Below are 15,410 nucleotides of genomic sequence, written 5' to 3'. Positions count from 1 at the left end.
AGTTTATGTCTAAGGGACTATGTGTGCAATTAGTCAGAGATATAACTCAGCAAAGTTTCGTGAAGTTCGCAAAAGTTCAGCATGCTATTAATCACTTACCGAGGATCTGTCGCGGGTAAGGAATCTCTCAACCTCGAGGAGTAACCCTGAGAGGCGTCCCTGCTCAAGGGGAGGTTCTGCAGTGCAGCCCGCTGCCATGCAGGAGAGCTCARTGGGCTCTGGGCTGCCCCCTGTTTATGGGGGGGAGATGATTGACTCATAGTCATATTTGCATRCTAGAYGGGCCTTAGTTGGCGCACGCTCAACCAGCCCCTACATACGTGCTGTTTACAGGGAGGTCAGGTTGARGGGGAGAGAGCACATCAGTGGAGGGGAAAGGAGCACACTGTCACAGTGGCTGCCTACTTGAAATAGCTTGAAAGAGTCAGAGCCAAATTTCCAACCAGAGCCCAGCCCTGTGTGTACCTTGTCCACAAAGTCTGGTTCGATAACGTTCTGCTTTTCATTTTCAGCAGCTCCTTCGATAGTGACAAAGAAAATATTGATTCCTGATTCTCTGGCCAGCCTGGACGCCTCCTCCACTTTGTCAGTAGGCCATCCGTCCACCATCACTACGACCACGTTTGGCGCTCCGCCTCTGTTTCCATTAGCATCCAAAAAGAAGTTTTTGTTAACAAACGAAAGTGCCCTCCCTGAAACAGAAGAGGAGACTGAGGATGAGTTACAGGGCAGGCAGAGCTTGTCTGATAATATCTCTGGAGACAGGAAAAAAACTACTCATGAAACATTAGGCAGAGGGCAGATTTAAGCATTAGTGCTCTGATGAGAGCTGGGAAAAGCAGTAAGGCAGTTCATCTAGCTGTGAAAACGGGAAAGGGAGGCACCTTTATTGGTACAAGGACCTCCTGAGCCCTGCTGTGCCCCTGTGCCAACATCAGCCCCCCCCCCCACCTCTGTGGCGGCTGGAGGTGACAAGCTGTGTTAGCAAGGGCCTCCAGCACATCAGTGGGAGCTGCTGATGAGGAGAAGGGCAAGTCCTTCCCTCGCAATGGACTCGCAGTGCCCCTGACTGGAGCAGGTACGTCATCATGGAAGTGGTGTGCTCCAGCCAGCCCTGCTGTAGCCCAAAGCATGGTTCAGTCACGGGCTCCACAGTCCTGTGAGGAGCTCGTAGACTTGCCACAACTGAGGCTCTGAAGCCTTCCTCAAGCATGCAAGCAGTCCAGCACGTACCAACGTTGGAAAGTCCGCCTTTCTGTGGGATTTTCTCAATGGCATTTCTTATATCCTTGGAGTTTGTGTAAGTTTTCAGGTTAAATTCTGTGGAAGGGTTATTGCTAGCAGATCAAAAGAAGAAATAAAGCAGTCATCAGTTTTTTGCTTTGCATACAATATAATAGCTGTAGATCCTGCCAGTGGTATACGGTTCCTGGGAGCAAGCTGGAGTGTGACCTTTCCTACATGTTAGCTACACAGCTACGCCTGCCAGGGAGCACAGTCGCACCCCACAGTAATGGGAGTAGCTTATCCCTAGGAAGCACCCTAGATAATATTCGACTGTTTCTACAGGCCACGCAATAAGATGGAGAAGGCTGTATGAAAGCAGCAGATTGGGATAAGCTACTTGCTCAAAGCAGRGAGTGTAACACTGGGTGCTAAGGCAGGATAACTGCACTTTAGCACACCATTATTTTATGCGAATGTGCCCCACGCCCTCGGKGATTTCCTGGGGGAGAGGAGAGCCAGTCTTCTCACGCAGCGCACGTTAATACCCAGTCATGGTGGAAGCCCCTATATCTAGCCACCAGCACTAACAACAAACTGTTGCCATGCCATGCGCACAAGGGAAAAATAAACTGGTGAGGCCRCACCAGTGAGATTTTAGATGTTATTTCTGCAGTGAGCACCTCTGAATTTGATAATTGTTGTTTATGGTAATGATGGAACAGAACTAAGTTTATCGCCCTTAGGGGCCTGCTCTCACTTGGATGTTTATTGTTTAGGATAGCTACAACATGTGTTGAAAAAACATGGCAGGTGTAATTTTTAATTAAGCTCAACTTTAGGCAGTGTTAGAAGTTAGAAAACTAGATGGCCTTTCCCTCAGTTACCCCCATTTCAAGGCCTCCCTGAAAACCTGCCTACCCCAGCCTGTCTGGGCGGAGGTAGTGCTGATATTTAGGAAGCTCTTACCCATACTGAATGATGCCCATCAGAGGACCAGCACTGCCAACGTCAAGGGCTTCAACCACATTACTGAGGAACTGCTTCTGGATCTGAAAGCGGCGTTTACCAATGCTCCAGCTCCCATCAATCAAGAAGGACAAATCAACTTTGCAATCTGAGGTGAGACACACAAACACAGAAAAAGTTCCTTTCTGACAGCTTTTCTTCTTGCGAGGATCAGCAGCCTAAGTAATATCTATATCCAGCAACTTTTCCTGTTATGCAGGCTCTACTAAAAAGCCTTTTACAAGGATGAGGGCAAAGTTGTGGGCTCACGTCTGTACTTCTCGCTGGCGAGCACACTGCCTGGTAAGGTTTGCTCCCATGCTAAAAAGCGCCCTCCCGCGCGATGTCCGAGCTGGGTCTGGGTGCCAGCATGGGCTAGAAACTGTTCCCAGTGGGCAGTTTGGGCGTTGGTGGCCAGGGAGGAAAAACTGGCCCTGTAGGAGGAGCAAGCTGTGCCATGCCGTTTGTCCTCCTAGCCAAAGCCTGGCCTCTGCGCGTTTTGCTTACTGGGCCGGAAGTAGTAGTGAGTGCTTTTAACGCCTGACGTGACTGCTGGGTTATGTAGTGTGGCCACCTGCAGAATGCAGGCTATAGGATTTCCCTTGGTTACGCTTTTATGGGCTTAATTAGTATAATAGACATAACAGGAAGAGTTCTTCATATGTTACGTTAACCCTGTTCAGAAGGAAGGGAAAAGCTGTTCGGTTCCCTGAAAACTTGAGGCTGAAATCCTGGCTTCCTTGGAGCCTGCGGCAGAGCTGTCCGGGATGTCCCTGGGCTCGGGAACCAGGGGGACCAGGCTGGCGTGTGGGGCTGGCTTGTGTCTCTGCCTGTGGCACCCTCCACGCCACGGGCGCTGAGCTGGAGCTGCTAGCTGTGCCCTGACAGGCAGTGCCTGCATCCCCTGCTCACTGCCTGCTGCAGCTTGCTGCCTGTGAAGCGCTCGCAGGGCGAAGGAAAGTGCTTGACTTCCTCCATGGGCTTTCTTCCAGCAGCTGCTGAGAGCAGCCCTTGCAGTACTGCTTGCCAGCCCACCAAGCACTTCTGAATGAGAGTCGTTCAGCAGCTCCTCTCTCTGGGCTGGCATTAACGTCAGAAGTGAGGAGCTCGCTTGGTGTTTTGAGATTGAGCGCAGGATCTTTTCAAACACAGTTGTAGATTTTTCCTGTGTGTATGCAGCAGCACACATTTGCCTATTTTCTCACTCAGCTAAAAGCAATGTTCTAGAAAGGCTGCATCTCCATACAAACAAACTTTTCCCTGTAATTATACAGCTGAACCTGATCTTTGTGCCTCTGCAAATAGTGTCGTCAATCACTATCGGCCTGCTTCTATGTCTCTGCAAGCTAGTGGTAAAACATTTGTTGACTGAACTGTGACTAGGAAAGGGATCAAAGTTTGGCTTACCTAGAGCGCTAATTAACATTTTCCCCTTCCATGGGCATCTCTTGATTTCTCACTGATGTTACTTCCTACCAATCAGACTGTCCAAAATAGTCTGTTTTAATCATTAGATAGCCCTAAGGCTACATAGCACTGATTGTTCTTACTGCCTTATGCAACTGCCTCCCATCTCATTACTTTCAATTTTTTTCTCCTGCGGCTGTCTGTTTTTCTAATTTTAATAATACTGAATTATGGAAGCATGACAGCGAACTGTGTTCTTTCACAGCAGATCATGAGGCAAGGCCAGGAACACACAACAAATAATAACTTAATAAAGGGCCAAATTCTCCTGAATTTCCTGTCCTTAAAAGGGAAATGCTTTCATGTGATGTGTATGTGTAAAGTGGAAGTCTCTTAGCCAACAAGGGACTGAGCAAGGAAAGACTTACATGCCTTCTCAAAGTTATACACAAACTTAATTTCTGAGGACAATTCACACAGCAGGAATATTTCAGCGCTTGGACGTTAGCAGGGCTCTGAAAGATCATGTGCTAAATATGCTCTGTAGGGAGCTAAATGCTTTCTGATTTGTAGGAGATCTGAATTCTAGCTTATGGTCCTAGAGGTATCAGATGGATGGGACTTATGATTCTGGCACATCCTATTTCTGCTCAGTTGCAGCTGTGCAATTGCCTGGATCTCTGCTAAACCACTAAATTTTCCTTCAGTGAGACTGTGTCTGTATGGCAGATCCTTCTCCTTTTCTTCTCCCCTCCCTTATTTCTATACTAATTTTAGGTATGTTTGACATTCTTTGGAGCAAAAAATATATTTCTAAGTATTAGATGAAGCACTCAGGAATATAATGATACTTGGTTTAGTAAATACTAAATATTAATACTAAATACTAATTTAAGGATGCCCTGTAATGCAAATTCTGCCACAGAGAGCCCTCAGCTGTTGTAGGATTGGTAATGGGACGCTGGGTGCCAGTGGGAGGGTGAGGCAAACGCAGACACATGGTCCTCTCCAGGGAGAAGATGGGGCAGAAGACCTCGTCTCTCCACTCAGTTTGCTTTCTTTCTCTTTCTCCTATTCTGGGTACGATCTAAAGGTGAGTGAAGTTAACAGGCAATCTGCCTTTAATTATAAAGGGCTGTACAAGACTTCCTTTTCAGAGATGGAGACCTAACATCTCCTTTTCCGGACTGAGGGATCCTAGATGCTCTCTCTGTACCCCCCGCTGTGGCAGGCACAGGGGCCCTTTCTCGAGTGGTTTCTTGCCTTCCCACCCATGGCAGTAGGAAGGGTGCCTGCGTGCTGGGCTTCCCGCTCAGCGTGGCCACAAGAACGTACTCTTGTCAGCAGGACCTACTCGTCTAGCCCTGGCCACAACAAATGGGTTTGCTATGGCCCCCCATCGATACCCCCGTATCGAAATTCTGTGCCCTGGAAATGTGGAGATGATATAGCCCCAGGCAAGGTAATGGTAGGTAGCCATCATCTTGCTGTCCAGGTATGCCAAATTTGGGTTGTATTTCCTTCCCTATAGAAGCAAAAACTGATGATGTGTATGAGAAGGATCAGTGGAGAATGCCTGCTACTCCTCTGTGAAGGAAAATGTATTCCTTAAGTTTGTTATGTTCCTTAATAACTTATCTTTAGTTAATTAATTTGAAAACATTCCAGTAAAGTGTAATTAATAAAATGCTACTGCTTAATTATGAAAGTAATTCTGATATACATACTTGGGTTCCCCTGGGTTCTTGACTCCAGTGGTTTTGTATTCAATTCTTCTTTTGAACTGAAGCCTAGAGAGATTAATGAAATGTTCAGTCGGTGCATGCACAGGAGCTACCTTAACTGAGAGAAAAAAGGCGGCGAGAGCGTAGCTCTTCCTGGGCCACTCGTGGAGTGAAAGCTGCTAGTGCGGTTGCTGAATTCACTGTGATCTGAGGAGTTATATAAGAAGGAAATGAGGCTGTGGCCCGTGTGCTTGGAACTTACCTTTTTGTGTCTTCTAGGATAGCTTCCTATAAAACAACAGTGGAGGCATTTCTGGAAAGGCCAGCAAAATGTATCTGAGCAGGCAGTCCACTGTGAACGCCAAGTCAGCAAGTACTTTCCTTTTTCTGACTCTTTGACTCCCCTTTTGGAGTTGGTTACCTCACTCAAGGATGTATAAACGGAGGATTCCTCAGATGCAAAAAGAGAGCAAAATAGCATGAGCTGTCGACTTCCCAGTACTTTGCTCCTTATCTTGCCATTTGCGGCTGGGCTGAGTGAACTGGCAGCCTTACCACACTGACTTCTGATTATTTTACAGGTTCTTTACACCGAGCCGCACAAAATTTGAAGCAGTTCAAGAGATGTTTCTAGTGTGCTGCCTTTCTGTCTGGAGATGAAAGCACAGGCAATGATGCACCCCCACCATGTTATAGCTAGGGAAGCAATGCAAGTCGTGGCTCTTCAGGTGCTTCCAGGGGGTTGGATTTGTTTGGAAAGCCTAAAGAAAATGGGGTAAATCCTGGTGGAAGACCACAGTGAAGTCATGGGAAATAGTCTCATGGGTCATTAGTAGATTTTAGCTGAGTTCCTACACAAGATATTTGCAAGGCAGCAACCTTAGAAACATGAGATTATGTCTTTGTGAGGGGAAAAAGTGATGCACTGAATCACAGAGCATTGTTGGATTGGCACCAGAGGTTTGAAAATGTTTCATTTCACTCATGATTTGCAGGCCTGGAGAGAGTATCTCAGACTGTACAGCAACTCACTCCTGACTGAGGGTGAAAAGCTGTTTCTTTTCATAAAAGCAGGAAAAGATCAAGGGAATTTCTCTGGGATAATCCTGAAAAGAGACAGCAATGATCAGACAAGCTGCAAACTGAACCCTCACCAAGGAAGCAGTTTATCCAGGGGATAGCAGAACTGCGTTTTTTGTTGTTTTTTTTTTAATTGTGGATTATATTTATAAAATAAGGAGGCAAAAGGCTTCCATAAAACTTTGTCAACAAATAAGTTGGGGAAAGACTACAGACTTCAAAGACAGACAGTAAAAAGGTAACATTAGAAAGTGTGAACTTCTTATAGAAGAGAAGTTGAGAAATTACACAGTGCCTCAGAGTTCCTCTTGCCAAAACAGCCGGTCACTAGAAAATCAGCTATGGCAGCATTGGTGCATGTAAAGGGAGTGGGTGCCAAAGAAGAGCAGCAAAGGTCACCACTGAAACCTGATGGGAGCTATAGCAGCTCTAGCTCATGTACCACCTGAACTGGTTGGTGAAGATACAAATGACCAAGCCACAATGCAAGAAACATTCAAGAAAAGGGGGTAAAACCTACTCCAGTGCCCTCCATCACCAGTCCAGTTTCTGTCCGTGTCTAATGTTCCACCTTTCATAAGTGGCAACTACAACTAATCTGAGTCCTTCCATCAGCATGGTGAAAGATGTGCATGGTTTTGGGTCAGGGCCAAATTTTTATGACGTCTGTGTATGCAATGCCTAATGTAAAGCTGCCCGATGCCTGATTCCCCACGGGGAGGCTATAGCATGATACAGCAGTTATTGCTGGACAGCATGGTTGCCTTGGAGTCTCATTTTTAAGTTCAGCTGCCAGCGAAGAAAATATCTTCTACTGTAGAGACTAAATGGACCTGCTGGCCCCATCACTATATGTCTATGCCTTTTGGTTTGCTCTTCCCTAGGCATGTGCCATTGCCTGCTGTTAGAGGCGGGATACTGAGCTAGTGGGAGCACTGGGCTCGACCTTGTATGGAAGTCCCTGTGTCCCCATAAGGATGAAAAAGGCAAAGGGCACAAAGGTCGGCCCTAGCTTGTTCATGACAAAAGCTATTGACATGTTTATTTGTCTGTTTGCTTTGTCTGAGGATTTATTAATTGCAAATTGGGATTGGATAAAGAAAAATTTGGTGAAGAACTCTGACGAAATAAAGCCAACTTCTGGTTTCCTTGCATTGCCTGGCCTTTTTCCTTTTCTTTGCCTTTTTCTTGCCTGTTTTCCTTCCCTTGCCTTTCCTAACAATGTTTATATTAAAAAAAAACCAGTCCTTTTTAAAAGAGCTTTAGAGTATTGTAAACAGATGAAAATGCTGAATTCTGAATGCTCAGTCAGGCCTGAGACTGAGCATGGGCTCCCMTTGGAAGAAAAATTACGTTTTTGGAACAGAGGTGATGCAAAACGGCTCCATCTAGCAACGTCTGCTGTAACACATGTTTCTGTGCATCTCGGGCATTCGTGTTTCACCGAAAGGAACCTGCCTGCTTGTATAACGCCTGCCTCTGGTGTCAGGAAGGGCCCAAGGCACATCCCGTGCACATGGAGCTCCTGCCTCGGACAGAGACGTGTTGGCTCTGCCACCCTGCGAAAGCCCCCCTTGGCACCGGGGTGAGCGTGAACACGGGTGACTCGTGCCTCCACAGTGCCTTTGGGCTTCTCCCGGAAGCCAAGACTGGGCTGAGGACTAGCGACCCCGCTCCTTCACCAGCACCCACTGCTTGGCAAGCCTGCGAGAGGACCTGCTTGCCAGCGGGATTTGGCAATGTGCCCTCTCTGTGCTCGCTTGGCCTGGCACAGATGCCTGTAGGCGCTGGCCCGCGGGCACTTCTGGGTGGCACAAACCAGCCTCGCTGCCAAAGGAAGGAGCCCCCCTTCCCAGGACCTCTGCCTGCCCTCGCCGCCCGCTCCCGGTGCTGGCTGCGCGTTGGTGGGATGAGTGGAGAATGGGATTGAGGGGGGAGAGCATAGTTAAAACTGAGAGAGAAAAAAAAAAGAAAAATTAACGATGAGCTGGACCAGTCAGTCCCACTATCCAGTTCACCCTTGGACCACGCAGGTGCTTGGGCTGGCAGAAGGCAAAGGGTGGCTGGAAGGTAAGACGGCTCTTGTGGCTGCCAGTGCTGGCTTACGGCAGTTTGAAATGATGTAAAAATGATGGCCAGCTATAAGAGATAAAGACAAAAGAAGCAACGACTTGGACCCACGCATAGGCTGTCCTTGGCAAATGCATGCATTAAAAACAATGATTATGGGGTTTTTTGKTTTTTTTTGTTGTTTTTCTTAAACCTGAGACACTCTGCAGCTTCCCCTCATGGCTGTGTATGTTCCAGTGTAGCCTTTAATTACATGGGCATGTAACAGTTCGTCAATAACACACCAAAGCCACACTTCATCTTACAGCCTGTGCACCACATACGTAACGTGTGCCAGCTTGGTATTGCATATGTGCAGATTCCTCAGCCTGCCTTATATGCAGAACATAAAGTAGGTGGATTTAACACTGTAGTGAAAACAGATATTAATACTTTCCATCCATTTTAGCAACCAAATTGTATAGGGAAGCCAATTCATACTTAACTGCCTTATGCATTTATCTACATCCAATAGAATCCCTACTCCATACTCAGGCATATAACTGATATTAGCTTTGTCAGTTTGGAAAATCCAAGTCTAGGCAACACAGCACTTCTTGTTTTTTTTCTTGCTAGTGCAATTAACAGTTCTTGAAGATTGTGGGTTGGCTGGCTGATTTGCGTTTAGTGTAACAATAAGGTCACCCACCAAATAGTCTTCTCCACTAATTGGGGTGGTGGTTGGTTTCTGTGGCTCTCCCTGTCCTGCCAGTCCAACTTCATGTTGTTATTGCCATGGGAATTTCAACTCACTGCATGGGCAGCTCACTTCATGCTAATTAAAGTTCCCTTCACTGATTGTCACAGCTGTCCATGCTGATTAAACTTCCCATTCATTTAAGTAAGACGGCAGTGGCCACATACACTCCAGAAACCATTCCTTTGAAGTGACAATCTGAATTCATCAGACTTTAGCATGAGTCTGCACAGACACTTCAGTTACAGAGAAACTATTAATACAACTTCCCTTCCCCCATGCCCAACCTTTCATTGCATTTAATGCAATCTGTCATTTTTTTTTCTCAAAATACCCATCTGCATCACTGGCCCTAGTGCTGTAGCTTTTTTCTGGATAAACGCACTGACAGCTTTAGCTGCAATGGCTAGAAACGATTTCTCTCTAGCTCAGCTTGCAACTTCTGCAGAAGGGAAATCTGTTCATATTTAGAATGATGCAAATTTTGACCAAGCAGCCATCATTGCTGATACTGGATTTTCAAACTAATGCAAATGCTTCAGTTTTCAGTCATGCTTCAGCTTTGAAGTAAGCAGAGCTTTCAGACGAATGGTCTTTACAAGGGCCACCAGCACAGCACAGCATAGCACAGCGCAGCCTTGCTCCAGCAACAAAACTGGTGACGGAAAAGACATCTTACATTGGAAGGTCAAGTCCCTTGTGAGAGAGAGAGTGTACCCTATAATGAATTGCCCTGCACTTTGCATGGTCTGTTTTTAAATGTTTCTGAGGAAAGGATCCCCTAAATATCAAGAATGTAGAAACTGCAGTTGGTAATTGCTCCTGATTAAGGGTTGTGCAAGTCCCTTTCTGGTTGCTGCCTGTCTCCTACAAATGTAGGATTCCATCAATAATTATAAAAATGTTGGCATCTCCATATTGTCAGTTTTTGAGGCTAAAACATTAGAAATGTTCAATAATGTTTATTTTTCTTTACATTCAGTTTAAATTCTCCTTTTCTTATCTGAATGCCCTTCCTTCTTATATCCATTGACCTCAGAATAACTCATCTTCTTTGCTGATTGCATCTCTAGACTGCTATCTATCTGAACTGTGGCATTCCCCAAATTCACCTTTGTAATATAGAAATGGATTTTAGTAGTTAGAACTCAATTTTTTGCAGTAGAGCTGCCAGCTCTTTCCAGAGCTCATCTGTTCTGTTCCCACTTGACGCACCACTTGAGACTGATGCAAGCACAGAATAATTTTAACTACTGAGATGTAAACTGTGTACCTCATTTATCACTTTAAAATACTATAATTACTCCTTAAAATGAGATTGTTATCAACAGTGTCATGGGATTGATTAACAGTGCTAGCTTTCCCCATATGTGTTGGAAACCAATCATTCCCAGAGTAGTTACTGGATGCTTTAAATATTTACCTGTATCAAAAAAGCTCAGTCCAGGTTTCCACAAGTCTGTTTCCATTGCTTTCACACATGAAAGAGAAGAAAATTTATTACTGAAAATAATAGTGGAATTACTGGAGGTTACAGAGCTCTTGGCTTAGTTTACAAAGGTCAATTTGTACAATGAATCATCATTAATGAGTAGGAGCTAAGGAAATCAGCAAACCTGGAAATCTTTATGGACACATTTCAAGCCATATTTAAGAGCCTCATATCATTGCCTCCAAAGCACTAATCTTTCTTATGATTTTAAATATGCCTCTTTAGGTCAGTTTCATTCTTGTTCCTCTAAACTGCATTGATACTGAGGCAAGTATGCTAACTGCAGTATGCATACATACATACATACATACACATACATACATACATATACATACATACATACACACACACACACACACACACACACATATATATATATCTACACACACACATATGCTGGGCCTACATTATGTCTCAATGAAAATCTGCAGGTACCTCCCTTCCACTAACTTCTGTATCACCTCAACCCCTCCAAACACAAAGTTGTCTAAATCTTGTCTACAGCCTATTAGGCATGAAAAACTATCAAAATTGCTATTTTCGTAAGTAAATCCCAAAGTGTCCCTGGCTTTGGAGACTGGTGAAAAACTTTCCCAGAAAAGTAATATTTTGTTCTGGACTACAGCCAGATGAAAGCACTTACAGCCAACTGAGATAGTGACAAGACTAAGAGCACTGGTGAGATCACTGGCCTCACCATCCTCCTCCAAATGTACCATAACATACCTGGCCTGCTATGATAATTCTGAGACACATATTTTTTCACGCCTCCCCCCCCCCCACCTCACTCATAGTTTCCCCTATTTCCCCCCACTAGTATTTTTAATGGAAGCTCATGATATGTTTTCTTTTGTTTTTTGCTTCTTATTTTTGTTTGTTCCCAGGACAAAACCTTGAACCTTATGCATGCAAGCCTTGTTGTTCCTTGGGCCTTTCTCTATACTACCTTTGAGAGCTGAACTTGAGTTCAGAGTGGTTTGCAAAAAACATGTATCTCAGGCCCATTGAATCTATAGTGCCTGTAGGGTCACAGCCAACCCCCTTCCACGACTGCGTTTCCTTGCCTGGATAGGCAGCTGGCTTGCTCTAGACTAGTCACTGGGTGAACTGCTACACAGATGTGGAAAAATCTGGGGGTCTTGGGCTGTCCTTAGTCCTCCAACTTATGAGAGCACTGACTTGGCCATTAGATCCCCAACCTGTGAGGAGCTATCAGTTTCTATTTGAGAGGGAGGCTTGTTGCATGAGTAGGATGACTGAATAAGATTTATGGTCTCCCATAGGTTAGGAGGAACCTCAGCCACATTTCATTGCTACTGTGATTCTTCCAGATCCCATTCCCTCCTTATGCTAAACACTGTTTAGACACACTATGAAGAATCCAAGAACCAGAATAAGCAAAGGATTGATAAGTCAGTGATGATTCACACAGAAGTTTTGCTGTGATTTTACTCAGGCGGAGAAGTAGGTTGAGGGGAGGACAGGACTGAGTAATGAAGAAGGAAACAGAAGGAAAGACAGGAGGAATATTCCTAACTTATCATCCACCTGGGCAGGATTATTTGCCAGAATTTTCATGACCAAACAGAGAAAACTTTCTTTCATGAGAAACAGCAGTGAATGGAGTGAGGGATGGTGCTTGCAGAGCAGGAGGAACCTAGCTACAGAGAAGGTCTGTGGTGCTTATTTGTTATGAGAGTGCCCAATGTGTCTCATGGACTCTGTCACTGAGAAGAACATCAGATGTCAACAAAAAGCAGCTTATGAGCAGTTGACCTCAAAATGTGTGCTTCACCTTCCAGAGCAGAGTTTCCAGTGGCTGCTAAAACAAAAAATTCATATGAAGCTACTTTTCAGCCTGACTGGATGAAAAAAATAGCCAAAGAGCAGATCATGAGAAAGACCCCCACCCTTCTTGAGTCTTCTATACCACAAATATGCTGACTGTGTAGGTTACAGGAGAAAAAGATGTTTAAAAATGTAGGAACTGTGTTGCGCATGAAACAAGCTGAGGAGCTTCACAAAGAGTCTACACATCTTTTCTCTTCTTTGTAAGCAGGGACATGAACTGAAGGACTTTTAGAACAAGGGAACATACCTGTCTCACATATCACAGATTTGCTTCTGCTGCCACCTCATTGTCAAGGACTGTCAGTCCAAGGCATTATGTTGTGTGACTGAAGCACTGGCTCCTCTAACTCTTCTGGATTGTTTAACCTCAGAGAAGAAAGACGTTTTTCAGTAACTCTATGTAAAGACTGTTTTTTGTCAATAGGAGCACTGCTGAAGTTTCTCTAGATCTACTCTTCTCAAGAACTACTTTTACTCAGCCAATAACAAGTGCTCTAGTCCTTCTAAATCCCCATAAGTGAGTGCTGTCTATTGCTTCTTTGAGAAGTCTTTGCATGGCTTGCATCCTTTAAAACTTTGTGTGGTGAGATGACCCCTGTGTTTTCATTCTTAATGAAGAAATGAATACTAGTTAAGTGGTAGAGGCCAAGGATTTTGGGTAGCTGGCTGCAAATATGGAGAATATACAGCTTTCTGGGTGATCTGTAAATCTGTGCACATATACTGTATTTCTTGCATGTAGTCCTAGGTAAATGACAAAAAAGATTCTCGATAAAATGTACATCTAAAAGGGAAATGAGTGTTCTTGTATGTAACCAAGGATTTTTTTTTACTTGATGATGCCCATAAAGAATGAAGGGTTGATTTTTAAAATACTACAAGACTGGCTTAAAAAAAAAAAAAAAACCTCCTGAGTATAATTGTCTTGAAAAAAATTCTGGACTCAGTACTTGAGCAAGTAAGGAATTTCAAGAGATTTGATGTGCATTGTCAAGATCTTGGAAGAGATGGGATGTTCTTAAGAATGCGTAGTGAGAAGCAGAGCAGGAAAATGGTCTGTGGGGATGGGTGTTTTCCCAGCACACCTTTTTCCTAACAGGAGCTGATGACATGAAGTTACTCAAGAGCCCAGCCAAGCCCGTAGAATYGATCATTGTTGTTTGCTGAAAAGTGTGTGCTCACTTGGTAGGATCAAGAAAAACAACACTCCTTTCCAAGAAAGCAAGGAGTTGTCCAGGAATTTCCCTTTGATCATTAGAGAAACTGGCTGCTTGGAAGAAACACATCTGAGCTGCCAGAACCTGGGCTGAAAAAAAGATCAGGACTCGTTGGGAACATGGCAAGTATGTGTCTGTGGGGTTTTTCCTTCTTCTGTGATTGAGAAAAGAGAGTCATTCATGAGGTTTATGTTTTGTAATCACCTTGGGGGAGAATCTTAAGATGTTTCAAGTCAATATATTTGGCAGAATTAAATGCTGACTTTGAGTTAAACAAGTCTCAGCACTGTTTCCCCCTGCCTCTCAGGCACAGATTCTGATAGATTGAGGGTTGGCCTCCTTTAGCATCCTTTGGTCCAGATCACAAGACTCTTCCCATTTTAATCCTGCCAGCCAGGCAAGTCTGCCATCTTGGGCTATCATTCTCCTGTCTAGGGTGTCACATACTTATCACATTGCTGTGAGTGGCACATTTACAGGCAACCTATTTGCCCTACTGTTCTGTACAGGCAAGTATTGCCCATCTATCTCTCCTCTGAAGGTGGGCACTGGATTTTGACAAGGGCAAAGGGAGTTGAGGGAGAGAAAAAAAATGTGTGGTAGAAAAAGGAAATGGCTGTGACACCGGTATGGCAAAAAGAACATGAGAAACACAAACAAGGGTGGAAATCAGAGGAAAGACTGACTGAAACAAGGAGGAGTAGTGGAAAAGTGAGGAAAATTTGTCATTTTTGAGGGAGACATTGCTGGGTAAACTTACTTGGCCTGTATTATCCAGGAAGTCATACTGCATAATGATGGCATCTGACCTTAACATCTACAGCTATATTGCTCTCTCCTGTTGCAATATCCCYGCTGTGTACTTTCTAGCCCTCAGGAAAGCTGTCAGGGTGCTGAGTGGACCAACAGGCTCTGTAACCTCTTCCCTACCCAGGGGATTTGGCTGCCTGTGTGCAAGGGTAGATCCAACACAGCACAGCCTTGGACCAGGCTTCAGTGAAACATCTGAGCCATGAGAAGCCTGCTTGGGGACCTCCACCCGTGCAGTTCAGGAGCAGCACTTAACTTCAGACTCTTGCCTTTGCTCCGTGCCTGAGCTACATTGCAGGGCTACAAAGATGATTAGGGGACCGGAACATCTCTCTTATGAGGAAAGACTGAGAGAGCTGGGCCTGTTTAGCTTGGAGAAGAGAAGGCTGAGAGGAGATCTTATTAACGTGTACAAGTATCTGAAGGGAGGGTGTCGAGAGGATGGGACCAGACTCTTTTCAGTGGTGCCCAGTGACAGGACGCGAGGCAACGGGCACAAACTGAAACACAGGCAGTTCCATCTGAACATGAGGAAAAACTTCTTCACTGTGAGGGTGACAGAGCACTGGAACAGGTTGCCCAGAGAGGTTGTGGAGTCTCCTTCTCTGGAGATATTCAAAACACGCCTGGAYGCAATCCTGTGCAACGTGCTCTAGATGACCCTGCTTGAGCAGGGGGGTTGGACTAGATGACCTCCAGAGGTCCCTTCCAACCTCAACCATCCTGTGATTCTGTGATCCTGTATGTCTGTGCCCAGCCTTGTACCATGCTGAGCCTGACCTTGCCTTGCT

The 15,410-nt window shown here is 45.0% G+C and overlaps 1 protein-coding gene across 1 annotated transcript in view; it reads right to left on the bottom strand.

Moving 5' to 3' along the window:
- Nucleotides 1-15,410, bottom strand: part of VIT (vitrin) — a 43,412-nt gene that overhangs the window by 4,277 nt on the left and 23,725 nt on the right. The window contains exons 12-16 of the mRNA XM_026081258.1: nucleotides 10,673-10,720; nucleotides 5,367-5,429; nucleotides 2,194-2,341; nucleotides 1,234-1,337; nucleotides 466-692 (exon numbers count right to left, since the gene is read on the bottom strand). Of these exons, the coding sequence (XP_025937043.1) occupies nucleotides 466-692; nucleotides 1,234-1,337; nucleotides 2,194-2,341; nucleotides 5,367-5,429; nucleotides 10,673-10,720 (590 nt within the window). The remainder of the gene's footprint in view (nucleotides 1-465; nucleotides 693-1,233; nucleotides 1,338-2,193; nucleotides 2,342-5,366; nucleotides 5,430-10,672; nucleotides 10,721-15,410) is intronic.

The sequence above is a fragment of the Apteryx rowi genome, unplaced genomic scaffold (assembly GCF_003343035.1).
Source record: "Apteryx rowi isolate R43461 unplaced genomic scaffold, aptRow1 scaffold_54, whole genome shotgun sequence".
NCBI lineage: Eukaryota > Metazoa > Chordata > Aves > Apterygiformes > Apterygidae > Apteryx > Apteryx rowi.
The sequence above is the reverse complement of the archived record's forward strand: the minus strand, read 5'-3'. Positions and strand labels throughout refer to the sequence as shown.